At 39.9% G+C, this 20544-nt stretch overlaps 1 protein-coding gene and 1 non-coding gene across 2 annotated transcripts; both read right to left on the bottom strand.

The window, feature by feature from the left end:
- Positions 1–4435: 4435 nt before the first annotated feature.
- On the bottom strand, positions 4436–12392 carry ZSCAN9 (zinc finger and SCAN domain containing 9). The gene is made up of 4 exons (XM_045552733.1): positions 12323–12392; positions 10431–10924; positions 10105–10252; positions 4436–5322 (listed from the first exon to the last, which is right to left on the bottom strand). Exons 2-4 carry the CDS (start codon positions 10848–10850, stop codon positions 4706–4708), a joined length of 1185 nt encoding a protein of 394 aa, XP_045408689.1. The 5' UTR covers positions 10851–10924; positions 12323–12392; the 3' UTR covers positions 4436–4705.
- Positions 12393–19489: 7097 nt separating this feature from the next.
- TRNAS-GCU lies at positions 19490–19571 on the bottom strand. Its single transcript has one exon. It is a non-coding gene; the product is annotated as a tRNA-Ser (tRNA).
- Between the last annotated feature and the right edge of the window lie 973 nt (positions 19572–20544).

Genomic DNA, 20544 nt, shown 5'->3' with positions numbered 1-20544 from the left:
TTAACCTTATTTTTGTTATCTCCACAAAGCTAGCCATTTTCGTTTCTCTCTTCTAATCTTTGCTTTTCCTAAATATTTGCTAATAGCCCTAGTCTTAAACACCCAAACTCATTACAAACAACTCTGTTCATTTTTCTTTGGTATTTAATTGTTTCTGATGTTACACAGAGATGCATGTGAAACCTTTTACAATCCAGAGATCATTACACAAATATAACTTACTGAGATTCACAAAGGACAACAGTGCCTCCTTTCCCTTCTTCTGCTCCTTCCAAGTCTAACAGTCTTCTCTGTAAAAGAGAGAAATATCGTAGAAAAGTACTTTTCAGTGCCTGCTATGCTAGACAGGGAAAGGGATAAAGCCGCTAATTATCTTTGTGTGTGTGTGTGTGTGTGTGTGTGTATGTGTATGTACGGACATACACATACATATACGTACACATACATACATATTTGGGCTTAGGCCTTTAGTATAATAAGGTTGATAGGACTTGCATACCAATATGGCAGTACAATAATTGCCTTGTAAGTGGTAAACTGAGGGCCATAGAATTTCAGGGAAGGAAAAGGTAACTTCCAGCTGTGTGAGCTGTTACTGTTACATAGACAAGGTATCATGTCTACGTAAGAGAGCTGAAAAGACTCATAGCAACTTTGTCAGATTTAGCAAATAAGGCAAGTTTGATGAGATAGGTACATTGCAGGTCCTTTAGTGCCAGAGCAGGAGTTTAAACTTTATTCAATAAGCACCAGGAAGCCACTGACTTTTTTTTTCCTTTTCCTTCCTTAGTCATTTATTTGTAAAACATTAGTCTTTGACAATAAATAAAGAAGGAAAGCAACAGAAAAAGCAGTGGAATTGCATAATAGATGGGAAACTGCCAGCCATGGCAGGCCAGAAGTTCCTGTTAGTAGGATGGTCGGTGTGACTGCCAAGAGTCTTCAATGTAGTAGTAGGCTCATCTTTGTTCTCCTCCCAAAGGTCTCAGACAAGCTTAGATGGGACGCTGTACATGATGAATGGTTCTAATTTTTGCTGTTCAACATTTTTCTTGATCTTGCTCTCTGATTCCATACATTCTAGACCGTTCAGTGGATCTGTGATAAACTTCCAAGATGAAGGGAAATTTCTTGCTCATTGTTTGCCTGAAATCTTGGCTTGCGTTTATCTTATTAAACAAAAAGTATGCTCCAAAAAGGCCCACAAGTTCAGCTACTAAAACGCCTTTAAAGATCTTCTTTCCTAGTGGTTCCATACTGGGAGTCAGCCTGAAGTGCACACACATGGGGACACGCATGCATGTCACCACTGCCTTTTCATGATCAAAATATTATCTAGGAAGCTTTAGTTTTTTTTATTTTTTTGTACAAAATGTGCTAATTTTACTAAGTACTTCATCATATACTGGCAACCTCTTTAACATCTAGAGATTAGATATTGCAAAATTAGGACACATTTGTTCATTATGTACATTATATACACATGGCAAAACAAAATGCACAAAACATACTTTATGATTTACTTATTTATTAGGTTCATTGTTTGATGACCCCAGCTAGAAAGGCAAACTCCAGAAAGGCAGGGGCATTTGTGTGTGTCTTGTTAATTGATGTATCCAAAGCATTTTAAAAAAATCTCCTACCACATAGTAGGTGTTAAATAAATAGTTGTGAAACCACCTTTATTTGTTTTTATTTTTTTTTTTATTTTTTTTTTTCCGAGACAGAATCTCTGTTGCCTGGGCTAGAGTGCCGTAGCGTCAGCCTAGCTCACAGCAACCTCAAACTCCTGGGCTCAAGCAATCCTTCTCCCTTAGCCTCCCAAGTGGCTGGGACTACAGGCATGTGCCACCATGCCCAGCTAATTTTTTCTATATATTTTTAGTTGTCCAGATAATTTCTTTCTATTTTTAGTAGAGATGGGGTCTTGCTGTTGCTTAGGCTGGTCTCGAACTCCTGAGCTCAGACAATTCTCCCGCCTCAGCCTTCCAGAGTGTTAGGATTACAGGCGTGAGCACTGCACCCAGCCTTGCTGTTTGTTTTTGTTTTGGGCATTAAGTGAATATTTTCTGGTTTAACATTTTAATTCCTTTAGTGATTTTTTTATTATATTTTTTTGAGTTTCTTATTTTCTTAGTAGTCACTCTAGGGCTTACCATATATAGCTTAATTTATAAGAATCAACTTTAGAGTTACACTAACTTAATTCTACTGAGATATAGAAATGTTACTACTATCTAGTTCTAGTCCCTCTTCTCAATTGTACTATTAAATATTGTATAGTCAGCCCTCCTTATCCTGGAGTTCCACCTTCTCAAATTCAACCAACCACAGATCAAAAATATTTTTTAAAAAATAAAAATAATAAAAAAATACAAGATTTAAAAATACAGTATAACAACTATTTACATGGCATTTACATTATATTAGGTATTGTAAGTAATCTAGAGATGATTTAAAGTATAGTCATTCCTCAGTATCTATATGGAATTGGTTTCAACACCCCTTGCAGATGCCAAAATCCATGAATGCTCAAATCCCTTACATAAAATGATGTAGTATTTGCATAAAATCTACACACATCCTCCCATATACAGTCATGTATTGCTTAACAACTGAGAAATGTATTGTTAGGCAATTTTGTAGTTGTGTGAACATCATAGAATACACTTACACAAACCTAGATGGTATAGCCTATTGCTCATAGGCTACAAACCTATACATCATGTTACTGTCTTGAACAATGTAAGAAAACACAATGGTAATTGTGTAATAGGAATTTTAGCTCCATTATAGTCTTATGGGACCATTATTGTATATGCAGCCCTTTGTTGACTGAAACATCATTACTCAGTGCATGACTCTACTTTAAAATCATCTCTAAATTACTTATAATATTTAATACAATGTAAATTCCATGTAAGTAGTTGTCATACTATATTTCTTAGGGAATAATGACAAGAAAAAAGCCTGTACATATTCAGCACAGATGCAACCATCCATCTTTTTTTTTTAATATTATTGATCTGCAATTGGTTGAATTCATGGATGTGAAAACCACAGGTATGAAGGGTTGACTGAGTATGGGAAGATTGTGTAAGTTAATTGCAAATACACTATTTTAAGTAAAGGACTTATGCATCTGCAGATTTTGGTCTCCACAGGAAGTTCTGGAACCAATCCCCTGTGGATACACAAGAAAAAAAAGAGAAAATATACATATTTATAATGTTTGTGATATTAAACTTTTGTTTTTCTTTTTTACTATTTCTGGTTCTCTTCATTTGTTTCTGTGGCTTTGAGTTACCATCTGGTGTTAAGTCTTTAGCCCAGTACAGCTTTGTTCCCACCCATTTCCTTTGTATTGTTACTAGGAAATATGTTGCATTTCTACATATTTAATATTATTGGCCCAACAATGCATTTATATACATATTGTTTTATACAACTTCTTCTTAAACTAGTTAAGAGAAAAAAGGAGAATAAATGTGCATTTATACTTTTATAATTATATAATTACCTTTACCAGTGTTCTTTGTTTTTTATGTGGATTTGAATTATTATCTGGGATCATTTGCCTTTAGCCCAAAGAACTTCCTTTAGTATTTCTTGTGAGGTGTATGTGCTTAGCACCAAATTTTCTCCATTAAAAAAAAATCTGGGGAGTTTTCATCCTGAAGGCTCTCATGTATACGCATTAAATGAAATAAATTTGTATGTCTTTTTCTCTAATCAATCTGCCTCATGTCAGCGATTTTTCAGCAAACCTTAGCAGGGCAGGAGCCTGTAGTCCCAGGAGGGTCACTTGAGCCCAGGAGTTTGAAGTTGCAGTGAGCTATGACACCACCATACTCTAGCTGGACAACAGAGCAAGACCCTGTCTTAAAAAAAAAAAAAAGAAAGAAAGAAAAAAGATTGGGATTTGGGGTCAAAAGCTAAGGGTTTAACTAAAGAGATGTAATGTTAGACATTAACATTAGGGGAAGCTGGGTGAAGGGTGTACAAGAACTCTGCCTTTGCAACTTGTATTTTATAAGTCTAAAATTATTCCAAAATAAAAAGTTTACTAAAAATAAAAGTTCTGAGTTTAAGCCTTGGCTCTGATGCTTGGATTTTCTAAGCCTTAGATTCCTCATTTGTAAAATGGGGTAATGATAATGACCACTTCCCTGTCTAGTTGTGGGGAGGATCAATCGTGGTTAAGTAACGGACACACTCAGCAAACAATGAAGCACCCAGCCAATGCTGGTCGCTATTCCAAGGGAGAGTCTCATAGGTGTCAGAGGGAAGCAATAAGGCAGAAAAGGTGTTTATAGTGTAGACACTGGTTAACAGGCAACACCAAAGACTCATTTATTATAAGACATCAGTGGAGCTCTATGTTATCTTTAGGAATTAAAACTCAGATCTTTCAGGCATGTTGGTTCTAGCAGCACCATTTATTACATTATTAGGAGGGCTTAGCAGCCATCTCAAAGAGAATAAATATGAGGGACAGGGCTCATAAGAATAGGAAAGGGGTAAACAAACAAAAGGGAATGCAGCAGCTTCAAAAACCCAAACTTTTCTCTTAGGAAGTCCCTGGACCATAGTCAGTAATTGTTTCAAACACGTTTAATGGAGACAGGAAGAAAGAGACATTTTCTAGCCTTACCCTACCCAACATGACCTGGCCAGTGATTTGGAAAACTTGGTATAGCAAAGACTAGACTAGCTCAGTCACTGTATGGATCTTCTGATGGCGGATGAGGTTGCAGTGGCGATTAAAGCTTTTCCCACATTTAATGCACTGGTGAGGTCGCTCCCCTGTGTGGCTTCTCTGATGCTCAATAAGAAATGAATGCCGACTATAGCTCTTATTGCACTGGCTGCATTGATAGGGCTTTTCTCCCTTGTGGATTCTCTGATGCTGGATAAGACCTGCACTCTGACTGAAGGCCTTTCCACACTCCTTACAGTGGTACCGTTTCTGTATGTGGTGAATTCCTCGGTGATTAAAAAGACCAGAACTCCGACTGAAGGTTTTCCCACACTCATTACATTCATAGGGTCTTTCTCCTGTGTGAATTCTTTGATGTCGAATGAGACCTGAGCTCTGAGCAAAGATCTTCCCACATTCACCACATCTGTGTTGCCCCTCTCCTAAGGGGTTTCCCCACTGTCTCTCTATCAGACCCTTACATTCACCAACTTCTCCATGTTGGGGATCCTGGTGTGATATCTCCCAGGTCTGTTCATGAAATATTTTCCCATGTGGTTCTACTATCTTAGGACAGTCTTTCCTTAGCACCAACTGTCTGTCCTCAGTCTTGGTCATTTCATCTGAAACAAAAAAAGACTAGGTGAATGTCACTTGTTCCTTGGGCCTATGGGAAGGTGACTGTGTCTACAAAAATTTATCATAGAATAGGAAGGGGGTTAGAAACAAAAGGGCTAGTGCGGTAACACCTTCCCTAAGTAATGAGGGAAGTTTGCCCTCTTTGACAAAATATAGCTCAGTCTGTCCCTATGCAGACTTGGGCTGGGAGAATTTTTTATACTTCTTCATAGGGAGGAAAGGGTAAAAGATCAGGATGCCTTCTCTGGAGTTTACCCTCAGAACTGTCTCTCTTTTGAGGTGAGGAGCCTCAAAGTAACCCTTTCCAAAAAGTTACTTCACATATTTATTCATTCATTCATTTCTGAAACAAGTATTAAGCTTCTACTCTTTTAGGTGCTTCAGGCAATACAGTAGTTTCCCCTTATCTGTGGTTTTCTACAGTTTCAGTTACCCACAGTCAACCATCATCCAAAATATTAAATGATAAAAAAGTTAAAAAGGAATGAAATAATGTCTTTTGTAGCAACTTGAATGGAACTAGAGAACACTATCCTAAGTGAAGTGTCTCAGGAATGGAAAGCCAAACACCACATGTTCTCACTAGTAAGTGGGAGCTAAACGATGGGTATACAAGGTCATATAGCAGGGTAAAGGACATTGGACTAAGAAGGGGGAGGGGGGAAGGGGGTGAGAGACTAAAAACTTACCTATTGGGTACAATGTACACTACTCTGGTGATGGGCAGACTAAAAGCCCTGACTTCATTATACAATTCATCCACGTAACAAAAACACTTGTACCCCCTTAATATTTTGAAATAGAAAAAAAAATTAAGTGGATGATTCCAGAAATAAATAATTCCTCAGTTTTAAATTGTGCACCGCTCTGAGTAGTGTGATAAAATCTTGTGCCATCCAGCTCCATCCCACCCAAAATGTGAATCCTCCCTTTTGTCCAGCATATCTATACTGTATATGCTGCCTGCCCGTTAGTTACTTAGCAGCCATACCAGTTATCAGATCGACTGTCATGGTATCACAGTGCTTGTCTTCAAGTACCTCTTATCTTACTTAATAATGGCCTGAAGCACAAGACCAGTGATGTTGGCATATTGTTATAATTGTTCAACTTTATTATTGTTATTAATCTCTTACTATGCCTAATTTATAAATTCAATTTTATCATAAGTATGTATGTATAAGAAAAAACACAGTATATACGGTTTGGTATTATCCTAGGTTTCAGGCATCCACTGGTGTTCTGAGAACGTATCTACTGCAGATAAAGTGGGGACTACTGTACTATGACTTTCAAATCCACAACTATCCAAGGTGCATTCCTACAACAAGGCCTTTGCTCTAGAACTTCTCTTTTCCTGGAAAGCTCTGACCTCAAATAATAACATAGCTCACTCTCTCACTTCCTTCAAGTTTTTCCTTAACTCTCACCTTCTCAATAAGGTCTATTTTAATTCTTCTCTTTAATACCACAATCTGTTTGCCTTATCCATAGCACTCTTAATCTCCTTTATCCTGTTCTATTTTTGCTTTATTCCATAGCACTCATCACCTTTTAACATACTATATCATCTTCTTATTTTTATGTTTATTATTGTCTCCCTCTTGCTACAATCTAGTCTCCATGAGAACAAGATCTTTCTGTTTTATTCCCTGAGAATCATGCCTGGCACATAGTAGTTACTCAAAAAATATTTGTTGAATGAATGAATAAATAAAAGGGAATAGATTGAATAAAAGGCCAATTCTACTGCCATGGCCTCAACTGATTGACCCAGGGACTGGCACCTGAGGCAAAAACTGACCTATAGTATTGGTTTATACTGGAGAGTATCCAGCCAACCACATCACTCTGCTGGGGGAAGTCAAAGGTAAAAATGGAGAGAAATAGACCCTAATTTTCTAAACACTAGAGAGCAGCTGCTGTGGTATCGTTAGTATGTCTCATGTTCCCCAGGTGTGACTCCACCTTGCAACCTACAAAAAGCCCAAAAAACCCAGATCCTGACCTCCTCTTTTGACCAAACAGCAGTCTCTTTCTCCCACATCTAACTGTATTGTCCCTCACACACCAGAATAGGTACCTCTTAGGACTCCTCTATTGTTAGGCCATGGTTTGACTCCTTTTAGCGGGGGATAACAACTGGTTTGCAAAACAGAAATTTGTCTACAGAGAAGAGATGGGTCAAATGGGGATCAGTACTGCCCTTATGCCCAAACTTCATGTTAAATGTAAACTATATATGGGAACTGAGTAGAATATAAAAACTAAAACATTTCCCACTTTTTTTTTTTTGAGACAGAAGTTTGCTCTGTCACCCAGGCTAGAGTGCAGCAGCATGATCATAGCTTCCTGTAACCTCCAACTCCTGAGTTCAAGCTATCCTCCCACCTCAGCCTCCCAAGTAGCTAGGACTACAGATGTGTACCACCATGCCTACCTAATTTTTAAATTTTTTTGTAGGGACAGAGTCTCACTATGTTGTCCAGGCTGGTCTCAAACTCTTGGCCTCAAACATCCTCCCACCTTGGCCTCCCAAAGTGCTGGGATTACAGATGTGAGTCACCATATCCAGCTTCCACTTTTTAATAATTACTATTTATGCAACCTTCATGACCTATAAAGTACTTTTATATATATCATCAAACTGACTCACCACAAATCCCTTGATGTTATTATCTCACCTCTTTAGAGAACTGTGGGGGAAAAATAGGTATGTGTGTATATATATAAAGACTATATAGAAAAAAGTCTGGAAAAGACACAGCACATTGATTAGAGTAGTTACGGCTAGGAAGTAGGATTTGGAGAACTTTCATTTTTCACTATATAAACTTTTGTATTATTTAGATTTTTTACAATTAGTATGAACTTAAAAAGAAACTCAAACTCAACGATACAAAGTAACTTTAAATATTGCTTGGCTAAAAAGCTGGAACTTGAATTTGGTCCTTATAATCTCAAACACTTACTATGTTGCTTTATTACAGTGGCTTTTCCTGAATTTCTAACACACACCTACACTGATATCCTATAGGGAAAACTCTCCAATCTCTTAGTGCCCGCTGGGTACTCACCTGTGGCCTCAGTAGATGCTTAATAAATATCTGTTGAATGAATGAATGAATAGATGGATGGATGGGTGGATAGGTGGATGAACTTGGATGTGCCTCCTGGAAAAGGGGGTTCTCAACAGAATTCTAGATGCAGTTTGGAAGATAGAAGAAAGGAGAAAATTGCTAGAGAATAAAAAGGCCAAGTTCATAGGAAGAGAAAGAAGAAACAATGGAACTGACTGGAAAGATGCTCATAAAGGACGAAAATAAAACCAGAAGGAATTTGAATCTGATGAGGTCATGGAACCAGAGGAAGGTCTACTGTGTGCATGGAATTTACTCAACACATACACTTTAATTTAAATCATGAGATGTGTTCCATGTAAGAGAAATCCACGATAACTATATGATTGCTAGGACAGATGACATAGAGGCTAGAGGCAGAGAGGCAAGGGAAGTTGTGGCTTTGACACATATGGGGGGTGATGTGAAATTGAAAACAGCAGAGCAGAACCCTGTTGTAGACTGTCAGAAGGTTAACAAAAAGGCAGTAAGAAGCCGTGAGGTTATGTATGGGAAATTAGGAGCTGGAGCCAATTCTTGCAGGGACAGCTAGAATGGGAAGTCAGTTGACTCAGCCCGAAGTGCCCAGTACTATATCCACAAGGGTGGCCACTGCCAACTAAGATTACAAACAAGGAAATGGCAAGATCTGACTCCACTGGATTCTCCCATATAATCTGCTACCTACTAAGCATATCTCGTATCTTTCTGCTATAAGTATAAACCCAAACTGGCATGATTTGTGACACGAACAGCTCCCACGTCTTAATCATAATGCATGCCAAGTGCTTTTTCTTCATAAATTGTATTTGATCCTCACAAGTTTTGAGTTACATACTTGTTATGGACTAAATTGTGTTCCCTCAGAATTATATGTTGAGGGAACACAGTTTATATGTTTCACCCTCAATGTGAAAATATTTGGAGATAGGGCCTTTAGGGAGGTAATAAAGGTTAAATGAAGTCATATGGTGAAGTCCCAATCTGATAGGACTAGTGTCCTTATAAAAAGAGGAACAGACACTAGAATGCTCTCTCTCTCTGTACACACACAGAGGAAAGGCCATGTGAGGACAGAGGAAGACGATGGCTGTCTACAAGACAGGAATAGAGGCCTCACCCAAAACCAAACATGATGGCACCTTAATCTTGGACTTCTAGACTTCAGAAATGTGAGAAAATAAATTTCTGTTCTTAAAGCCACCCAGTCTGTAATATTCTGTTATGATAGCTCAAGTAGACAAAGACAATACTATTATCAACCCCTTTCTGTAGATGAGGGAACTGAGGTCAAGGGTTAAGTAACCTGCCCAATATAAGCAGCTTCCACAAGGTGAGGCCATGATCTGAACCTATTAAACCTTGAAGCCCATTCTCTAAAACTGTACTCTCCACAGTGATTCCTGAAAGCCTTTATAATGTACTATGTGCCGGAAGTCCTGAGGGCTTCCAGGATGGTATTCAAGGGAATAGTGCGTGCAGGGGGAGGGGACAAAAATGGGCACACTAGGCACTCAAAAGCACTGAGCATTGCTGCTATCTGGTAAGGAGTCTTTGGCTCCCCTGTTGCTCCAGCTCTGGGTTTTTTGTTTGTTTTTGCTTGACTAGGTGAGATGTGTTCAACATCATATAAAACCTGTCCCTCACCTGTCTCTCCAGTAGGATGGGCTTCCTGAGCAGGGTCACATGTGAGCTGGGGTTCCTTAGGCTGGGACTGAAGGCTCAGTGATGTCTGTTCTCCTAGTGGCACTATGTCTTTAGAGAGGACTTCTTGTCTGTGTCTGTGAGCTACCATCTGGGGACAAAGAGACAAGATTTGACTTCTGAAAAATTAACTGTCTGAAGAAACAATTCCCAGAAAGAAGGAAGCAAGGAGGGTATTTTATTACAACATCAAGGGGATACAAAGCAGAGGAAACAAGGGTCTTTGGTGTACCCATATACATCTTTCCTTAACAAATCTCGCTTCCTACCTCATGTTGTGGTTCATCGAGCTCTCTCTCCAGATCCTCCAGCAAAATCACAGCTTGTTCCCCACTCTCTGGACAATGTTCCCTCACCCAGCCCTGGAGCTCCTTGGGCAGGATGGACAGGAACTGCTCCAGTATCAGCAGATCCAAAATCTGCTCCTTTGTGCTCACATGTGGCCTCAACCACTGGTAGCAAAGTTCCTGGAGTCGGGTAAGAGCCTCTCTTGGTCCAGGGGTCTCCTGGTAGCAGAGTTGCCGAAAGTGCCTTCGGAAGATTTCCCTTGCCAGTGGATTATTGCGTTTTAGTCTGTATTCCTGCTTTTGAAGGTGACTTTCTGCCTCCACTTTCATTGTCAGACACTCTTCCCATACTTCGGGAACGTGAACATCCAGGGATAAAACCTCCTTGAAGTCTACATTCATCTTGACCTTGAATAGCTTTAAAGGTACCCTCTAGTTGGGGCTATGTTTCAAGATACACACTTCGAGGCTCCTCCCTAAGCAGTAAAAATAATTATTTATAAAGAAAAATGGTAATAGCCGATGACACAAACTGATAATGTAAGAAACTATCATATACCCTAAAGCTCTTCACTGAAAGTAAAGTGACTTGGTGACCAAAGGATGGAAATAATGGAAAAATATATGCTCATCATGTGCAAAGTGCATACGTTTTCAATAAAACCCAGACCTGGGTTTTATTCTGGCGCTAACATTTACGAATTGTATGACCTTGTGTCAATTTTTTATCTTCTTTCAATCCCAGTTTCTCTATGTGAGAAGAAATAGCAGTAATTCCTTAAGAGCTCATAGAGGAAACAGCCCATGAATTAGAGACCACAAAGATGACTCGGAAAGTCTGGCTAAAAAATTCGGACTTACTGAATAAAAATCAAATTAGAGAAAGAATAAATGGAAATACGTTCCTGTCAACTAAATGAATGAACCAACATTTATGCAAGTCGTTGAGTTTTCTTAAAGTAATCTTAAAAAAAAAACATTTAAGGTTGGTACTATTTTCACTAAATTTACAGATAGGAAAGCTTAGGTGGATTCTTTGCTCTGTACTTCCTAAGAGTAATAGTAAACACTGCACAACTGTCTCCAATACGCTTTCAGATACAAAACCATATTTAATCCTCACAGTTACCTTCTGAGATTTTATTACAATCATTATTATTTCAATCGGTAAGAAATGGAGACAAGGGAAAGTTAATTTGCCCAGAGTCAAATTCTTTGTGAGGACAATTCTAAGAATCCAAAGAAGACCAAGGGAGACGTTTTCTGCACAGACTCAGGCAGTGCTTGAGACCCAGGAGGCCTGTGTGTCTCCAAAATGTCAGGGAGGACAGCCCAGCAGCTGAATTCCAGCTTGAATTCCGGGCCCTGTGGTAGACCTTCAGGGAATGTGAATCCGGGGGTGAGGGGTGGGAAGGGACAGATAGGAAGCCCAAAATATGCATCTTTAACAGGCTCCTCAGTGATCTGTATGCATTGTAAGGTTTGAGAATCAAGCAACTAAAGGAAAGGGAATCGGGAACTGTCACATTCTGCACTTGAAAACCATTCAATGCCGCTTAATTTGCTTTTAGAATCTAAGGTGAGAAGAATATGTGGGCTCTCCATGACGAAGGCTGCAAAGTCTCTTCTTATTTGTGCTTAACTTCCTCTCGCGGGGGTTTCCTTCCCAGCGTCCTAATACTCTTGTTATTACCGTGGTGGCCCTTTAGCCTCGAAGTCCTCTCACAGCCCTCTCCCTTGCAATGTCCCCGCACAGACCACGAACCCCTGCCCTTGCTCGCACCTCCTTGCCCCTAAGGTTCACTTCCCACACTCTTTTCTCAACCTCATCCTCCCCACCGCCACCCTGGGTCTCAGGGGCCGACTCACGAGACCTGGAACAGACGAGGAGGGACAGGGGACTACCGCCCCAACGGTGCAAGGAGCGCGCGGCGGGAACAATGGCGGGGCGGAGAGATGCCAGCCCCTCCGCGGGCGGACAGCGCAGAGGCACTTCCGGGCCGGTCTAGGATTCCGTGTCTCGGTGTCCTGTCCTGCGCCCCCTCACCTGGGGCTCGCCCCCCAGTACCCTGGCATCCGGTTCTTTTTAAGCAGCGAATCACAGAATAACGTGGTGGGGGTCGGCCACACGCAGGTTTTAAACGGAAAACATTGATGAAGCATGGACCGTTAACTATTGAAAATGCTGATTTTAAAAACATTTTTAAAATTAATACATTATTCATGGTTAAAAAGGAAAACCTCAGACGATGCCAAAATTAATAAAGTAAAATGTGAAACCCCACTATCTCTCTATATTCCACACCCTGAAGCAGCCACTATCACCGTTAGCTTGGAATTCGTATTTATCATTCTGAGATCTCTCTCTCTCTCTCTCTCTCTCTCTCTCTCAGATACACACACTGCATTAAGCTATTTTACGTTTAGCTTTATCTCTCCCACTTATTTTAACGTTTTCATTTCATGTATCTTAGACATCGTTACCGGTCATGTTAGTCTAAGTGGTTGCATAACAGCCTATAAAGCACATGTACCACAATTTATTTGTCCAGGCCCCTATATATCCTTTATAAATAGACGTCTTCCTCGCTACCTTCCTTCCTCCCTTCCGTCTTCCCGCCTCCCTTCGTATTTTTTGCTATGAAAGAACTGTCTTGATTTTTGCAATAATACAAAATCAATCCAAAACCAATTAAATAAGCTTTATTACAAAACAGCATAATAAGTACTGTTAGTCATTCACCAATTTTGTTATGCCAACCAGAATGATCATACTGCATAGCTTGAACTATGTTTTGTTTTGTTTCAACAGAATCTTCATTTTATTATAACAGTAAGAAAGTATCTTATGTGTTAATGGAGGTTCCATGATGTACGTTTAGTTGTTTTCCTCAGCCCAGCCTTCCAAGGGCCTTAAATAAACCCAAGCTTCATGCTTTGCCTCAAAAACCAAGATGGGGACTCCCCATTCCTTTGCCCAGCCACTAGTAACACTCCCCCTTGTGCTTTATAGCGTCCCCTCCCATTTCCGCTAGCCAGAAAGGACGACAAATCCCTTGCAGTTGAGAAGTCTACCTTTTATTTCTTTCATAGTCTTCCCACTACCGTCACCGTCACCGCCTAGTTCAGCGCTGTAGGAGGTCAGCACGGAATATCAATTTGAAACCTGAGTCCTATATAAGTGACCACTAATTGTTTTATACAGATCTTTTTAAATGATAAAAGTTGATATGGTTCTCCACTTACCACTCCCTTCAGACATTGCAAAAGGAAATTCAGTAATAATCGAAAAGTTCTTGCATCCTAATTCAATTTTTTAAAAAATGGGGGCCGGGCGCGGTGGCTCACGCCTGTAATCCTAGCACTCTGGGAGTCCGAGGCGGGAGGATTGCTCGAGGCCAGGAGTTTGAGACCAGCCTGAACAAGAATGAGACCAGGGTCTCTACAAAAACAGAAAAATTACCTGGGCGTGGTGGGTGCGCGCCTGTAGTCGCAGCTACTCGGGAGGCTGAAGCAGGGGGATCGCTTGAGCCCAGGAGTTTGAGGTTGCTGTGAGCTATGATGACACCACTGCACTGTATCCGGGGCAACAGAGACTCTGTCATAAATAGATACGTACGTACATACATACATAAATCTGCAACAACAGTGTGGCACGTATTCCTCAACTACTTTAAAATGCAAATATAATTGTATGTGTACTTCCAGATTTATATTTATAAAAATGGAAACTGCTATACATTGTTGTCCTGAAGCATAATTTTTATGTCAGTGACTCTCTGTCTAGTTTATTCTTAAGTGGTAGTACAATTAAGTTGTTGCATCATAATTTGTTTAACCAATCTAATATTAGCCCTCTATTTCAAACACTGCTACCTTGAACATTCTTTTATGTTCTTGTGCATATCTTGTTGAACTTATGCAAGAATTTCTGTAGAATAGAGTTTTAGAGGTGCTATAGCTGAGTGATGATATTCACTTTTTAAAAAGTCAGGTATATTGAAGTAAATTTGCATACAGTAAAATTTACCTTTTTATAGGTACAGTCTGATGACTTTTGACCAACACATATAGTCATATAAAGACCACTACAAACAGAATATACATTTCCAGCACCCTTCCAATATTCCTTCTTGCTTCTTTATAGTCAACCTTTCCCTGTAAGCCTAGCACCTGACAATCTCTAATATGATTTTTTACTTTACTTTTCTAGGATAGACTCATATAGGATAAGCATTTGAGTGTGGTTTCTAGTTTCTTTCACTTGGCATGCTGCCTTTGAGGTTCACTTATGTTGTTGTATCTGTGGTTTGTTCTTGATATTGCTGAGTAATATTCCACTGCATGGATGTACTACAATTTGTTTATCCATCCATCAGGTGATAGCCATTTAGGTCGTTTCAAGTTTTTGGCAATTATAAAGCTGCTGTAAACATTCATGTACAAGCAGACATATTTTCATTTTTCTTGAGTAAATATCTAGGAGGAGGATTTTCAGGTCATAGAGTAAATATATATTTAACTTTATAAGAAACCTCCAAACTGCTTTTCCAAGTGGCTGTATCAGTTTTGCATTCCCACTGACAATGTCTGAGAGTTCCAATTGCTCCACGTCCTCATCAACACTTTTATTACCAGGTTTTAAATTTTTATGTTTTGCCATTCTAATAGGTGTGTAGTGGTATTTTATTGTGGTTTTAATTTAAAATTTCCTGATGGCTAATGATACTGAGATTTTTTATGTGTTTATTTGCTGTCTGCCTATCATCTTTGTTGAAGTGTAAATTCAAATCTTTCCCCCATTTTTATGGGTAGGATGGGATTGTTTTCCTATTGCTGAGTTGTAAGAGATCTTTACATTTATTTTCTCTGAATCTAAAGCTTGTTCCTTCATTTATATTAGTGGTGCTTTTCAAAGAACAAAATTTTTACATTTTGATAAAGTCACATACATCAATTTTTCTTTTATGGTTTATGTTTTTGTGCCCTATTTTTAAAATCCTTGCCTAACTCAAAGTCATAAGGATTTTCTTTGAATTTTCTTTTAGAAATTTAAAATTTTTAGGTTTTAGTTTTGGGATTTATTTATTTATTAGCCATTGTGAATTAATTTTTGTATATAGTGTGAGGTAAGGATGAAGATTCATCCTTTTTTTGCATGTGGCTGCTGTCTAATTGTTATACCATCATTTGTTGAAAAGGAAAAGATTCCTTTCTCCTTTAGAGGTTTCACTGAACCACCTTGGCAGTGAGGTTTTGTTTGTTTGTTTGTTTGGTTGTTTGTTTGTTTAGAGAGGAGATCTTGCTCTGTCGCCCAAGGTGGAGTGCAGTGGCAAGATCTTGGGTCTTAGTTCACTGCAGCTTCCAACTCCTGGGCTCAAGTGATCCTCCCGCCTGAGGTTCCGGAGTAGCTGGGATTGTAGGTTCGTGTCACCATCTTCACTAAGTCTATTTTTCAAATCTGATATTTACTTTGACAGTGTGATAAAGGATGCCCCAGTTTGCTCTCCCACTAGAAGCGTGTGGCAGCGACTTTACAGCTGACTCCCAGTTCATTTGGTCTACTGCCTCTTCTCCAACAGGTCCCAGCGCTCCAGTTTTCCTTGTTTTGGCACAAACCTGCATCTTAGCCTCGTGAACTGATGCCACAGTACAGTTTGGTAACAGACAGCATAAGAATTGTTTTCTCCAGAAATTCTTCAGAAACAGTTCATTTCACCACACCAGGCATTGCAAGGGCAACTGCTGTGTTGGGTAAGGATTTGTATCAGTGACTTTGAATCTGGAGATATGAATTCAAGTCCAGATCGAATCTGGAGGTCTAGTTTTGCTTTTACCTTTCCAGTAACTGTCCGTTTCTCCACTTTTCTAAGTAAAACTCCTTTCCAGCTTAAAAATACATTTAGCTCCAAGGAGTAAGAGAGTTATACTTCGAGAGGAAGAAGTTCTCATGTTGCAATTTAATACCTCTTTTCTGTGACTCAAATGAGGCTGAGCCATGGAGAACTCAGAAGCAGACGTTGCCCTTAGGAAGTTTACAAATTTCTCGGGAGCCAGATGGAAAGGGCAGAATAGTAACCTTTTCTGAGAGGGAGACTGGCTTCATCTGCTGGCTTCAGAGTCTTCGGAGCAAGGTAGCTCTCCCCGCGGTCCGCTTTGCCCTGAAGCCCGCTCACGAACGCGCGGAACTAGGGTTGCTAGATTTGTACATGAAATTATGTTCCTTTTTTTAAATCTAAAATTAAATTTAACTGAGCGTTCTGTATCTTATCTGGCAATCCTACCGCGGACCTCGGGCTGCGGGAGCGATTTCTTCGCTGCGGGGCGTGTGTCCGGAGTAACTCCCCCGACTCTCTGAGTCAGAGAATAGTTCCCGACCCGAACAGGAAATGTTCACTGAAAAAGTAAAAACCTGTCTAGACGGAAAGAAAGGAAATCTGCTCCAACTGAAAAAGAAAACAGAAACAAAAACAAAACCCACTACTTTGCGATCTGCAAAATTAACAGGAAACACGGGGAGAAACTGTTTTCCGCAAGACAACGCAGAGGCTCTAAAATGTCACAATGGCCCTCCCTTTTCAGTGACTACTGCCTTCTTATCAGTCCTCGGACTCGCTTCACTACACCTATCTATTAGTGGGGATACCCTCTCCTCTGGACAGTGCCCAATCCCTGGGTAATTCCCACTACTCCTAATCCCGCCTCCGAAACAGCAACCAATCCGGACCCAATGACAACTTCCTCTACAGCCTCCTCAGAATCCTTCAACTGGAACCCAAACCATATAAAAAAAAAAAGACGCTTCTTTTCTCCCTCTTGTTGATCTGCATGTCCCATGTACTGTAGAGTATCCTGTTATTTCACCCTTTCAATAAATCTGATGTTGTTACACTACAGATTTGTTCTTCCTGGTCTTTGGCTGGTGTCTTTAATATCACATTACCGCTCTGCGGACACAGGCAGAACAGAGGTTAAAGCGATTGTTTCTGGCATGTCCTGGAATGTTCAGGACTGACTCTGGTTGATGTTGGAATGATGGGAAAAGGGTGGGTTCCGGTGGAGAGAAGGTTTTACCAAACTGGCAAAAATCTAGATTAACCATGGGTTAGAAGGGAGTGGGGAAGACAAAACAAAGCAAAACTAGAGCAGTAGTTTCAAACTTTAGCATGAATCAGGGTCACGTGGTGAGCTTGTTAAAGCACAAAGTATTGGGCCCTAGCCCTAGAGTTTGTATTTCTAATAAATTTCCATATGATAATGACGCCATTGCTCCTGGGACCACACTTTTGAGAAGCACGAAACTAGAGTAAACTCATCTGATGTATAAGAGCTAATGCTTGAATCTAGTGATCTGATTTCAGACCTCTGATTTAGACATTTTTCATTCTCATTCACATAAAAAATCAAATGAATTCTACCCTTAAACCACACAAGGCTCAATATCACTAATCCCTAAAAATGTATTAAATCTTGAATATTTATTCAGCCCACTTTATAAAACTGCCAGTGGGTACCCAGAAAAACGTGTAATAAACCAAAGCTATCATGTTTATGAGAACCCATGATACCCAATCATTGCCTTCTCATCATGGGTGCTTGTGCTTTCATTTAGATGATCTGTGACAATGCTAGTTGAAATAATAACTCCTCTTATAAGGTCTGATCTCTTTTCCACTTTGTTGGTTAGAAGTGTAAATCAACACAAGTTCTATGGAAGAAATGTGGCAGTATCTTACAAATGAACATGCCCTAGGACACAGTGTATCTACTTCTAGATATTTATGTTACAAATATAGACATACACATGTATAATGGTATATACAAAGTTACATATATATTCAGATATAGATATATTTACCTCTTTTTACAAGTAGCTTCTATACATATTGTCTTGCATGCACCGTGCTCTTTTTCACTTAATTTATCTTGGGGAGCTTAATATTCTTATATATGTATACTTTGTTTCTAGAAGGATATATCAGAGGTAATAACAGTGCCCTACTGGTAGGAAGGGTAATTGGTGACAAAACTTTGCTATAGGGCTTTTTGTACTTTTTGAATCACATGAATGCAGTAGTTATCAAAAAGTAGAAATAATAAAATAAATGCAAGATGGGAATCACAGATAGAAACTGCACAATAAAGACATTCTTCTTTGCCTTTTCCAGGAAGAAATCATTATCCTTAGCCCAAACTGAATATGTTCTATGGAATGTACTTCCTTTTTTTTTCTTTTTTCTTTTTCTTGAGACAGGGTCTCACTCTGTTTGCTTGCTAGAGTGCAGTGGCATCATCACAGCTCACTGCAACCTCAAACTCCTCAAACTCCTGGGCTCGAGGGATCAAGAGATCCTCCTGAGTAGCTGGAACTACGGGGGTGGGTAATTTTTCTTTTTCTTTTTTTTATTCTTTCTTTTTCTTTTTTGTAGAAATGGGGTCTCACTCTTGCTGGTCTCAAACATCCTGGCCTCAAGCAATCCTCCTGCCTTGGCCTCCCAGAGTGCTAGGGTTACAGGCATGAGCCACCATGCCCAGCTTTGGAGTGGCCTTTTAAGTTCCATCATATCTCTCCCTAAAGACACACTCTCTCCTCCTTGTCAAAGACAGGCCTAATTAGACAACAAGGGTTGCTTTTAAAGGTAGCATTAAGATAACAGATGAAAATTGCCGTAGAGATAAAATTAGCCTGCAAATGCCTTATAACCCATAAAATTCAGTATGCGTAATTTTGTGTATATGACTCTATATGATTTTATCAATTTTTAAAAATTTTATCTATGGCCTTCAAATGAATTTTCAATTTTTTCCTCAATGGGGAATTCTGTTAAGCAAAACTTGTGAGGGAATGAAAATTTGGTGTGGGAATGAAACATAAATCAAATAAACTAACGAATTAAATTCACAGCCACTGTAAGTTCTACTGAGGAAGGAGAAAACAGGAAACATTAAAGGGAATTGCTCAAATGTCTGATGAGTAAGGAATTAACTCACTAAATAAAGTGCTTACGCAGCATTCGGGACTCTTGGAACAAGAGAGTGGCCGACGAGGATGGGATTCGAACCCACGCGTGCAGAGCACAATGGATTAGCAGTCCATCGCCTTAACCACTCGGCCACCTCGTCAGATAGGAACCTGGTTTCTTGGATATCTTCCTTCGTGTAGTGCTCCCAGACGTTTTTCTGGCAACATAATCGAATCGTTTTTTCGAGGCTTAATCCTTACAGAGTCAGGTGTCTTAATTAATGTACATTTCACAACCACAACGAAAATGACGGACGACACTTAGAGTGGTGAAATTACTTGGCAAATACCAGCTAACAGGTTGAACCAGTGCCTGGCACACCTTGTTAGAAGTGAGTCAATCCTGTCTTGCTGACCCTGCTCCAGGCCGCCTCCCTACGTGCCCCTAAACACACACTCTCCGACCTTCACTCGGCCCTTCCTTTCACCTTTGTATTTTGCATTTGAGGGTTCGATTTCCCCGCCTCCCGATCTAAACTTCTGGGGTTCTTGTTTTCTGGAGAGGTGCTAGAAACCTGGCTCTGCGATTCCTTTTCATTTGTGTTTATAATATGCCCGAGAGCCAGGAGACGCCTTCCTTTCTCTTTTGTTACTTGCTCTAGGACTTCATATTGATCAGTCTATGATAAATCAGCAACAGGTGGGAACGCTTTTTTTAAAAAAAGTAGAGAAGCGCAAGCTCCCTGATGGGGCTCCTCTAGCTTTGGTCAGTACCGCGAGAGAAAGGAAGTCGCTTGTGTCGTAGCGCAAGTTTGACTCAGCCTGGCTGCCACCACCACTAGGAATGGCCCGTGGGTTGGGTAACCTCCTCCATGCAGGAACCACAATGTAGGATCCTAGTTGTGGCTCTTTTTAAGGCACATCACTAACATCAACCCCCACTTGGGAAGCCGAATTGAGTAACCCCTAATGTTTCTTCCAGCTCTGACAACCTCTGACAAGGCATTCAAGTAAAGGAGAGAAATGAGGAAAATACCACACATTGTCATGAATATGAATATTTAGGTGACTCTGTTCTTGAACAATATTGCTGATTAATTTCGAATAGGGATAAGAACAGCACTTAACATTGGT

This window comes from Lemur catta, chromosome 5, assembly GCF_020740605.2.
Source record: "Lemur catta isolate mLemCat1 chromosome 5, mLemCat1.pri, whole genome shotgun sequence".
In the NCBI taxonomy this organism is placed as follows: Eukaryota; Metazoa; Chordata; class Mammalia; order Primates; family Lemuridae; genus Lemur; species Lemur catta.
Note: the sequence above shows the minus strand (reverse complement) of the source record. Positions and strands in the feature narration are given on the sequence as shown.

Excerpts from the sequence above, each read along its gene's own strand:
- ZSCAN9 (XM_045552733.1), bottom strand. The coding sequence starts at position 10,850 with ATGAATGTAGACTTCAAGGAGGTTTTATCCCTGGATGTTCACGTTCCC. Across the intron at positions 10,253-10,430 it reads TCGATGAACCACAACATGAG|ATGGTAGCTCACAGACACAG; the intron begins GTAGGAAGCGAG and ends CTTTGTCCCCAG. Across the intron at positions 5,323-10,104 it reads CCATCCTACTGGAGAGACAG|ATGAAATGACCAAGACTGAG; the intron begins GTGAGGGACAGG and ends TTTTTGTTTCAG.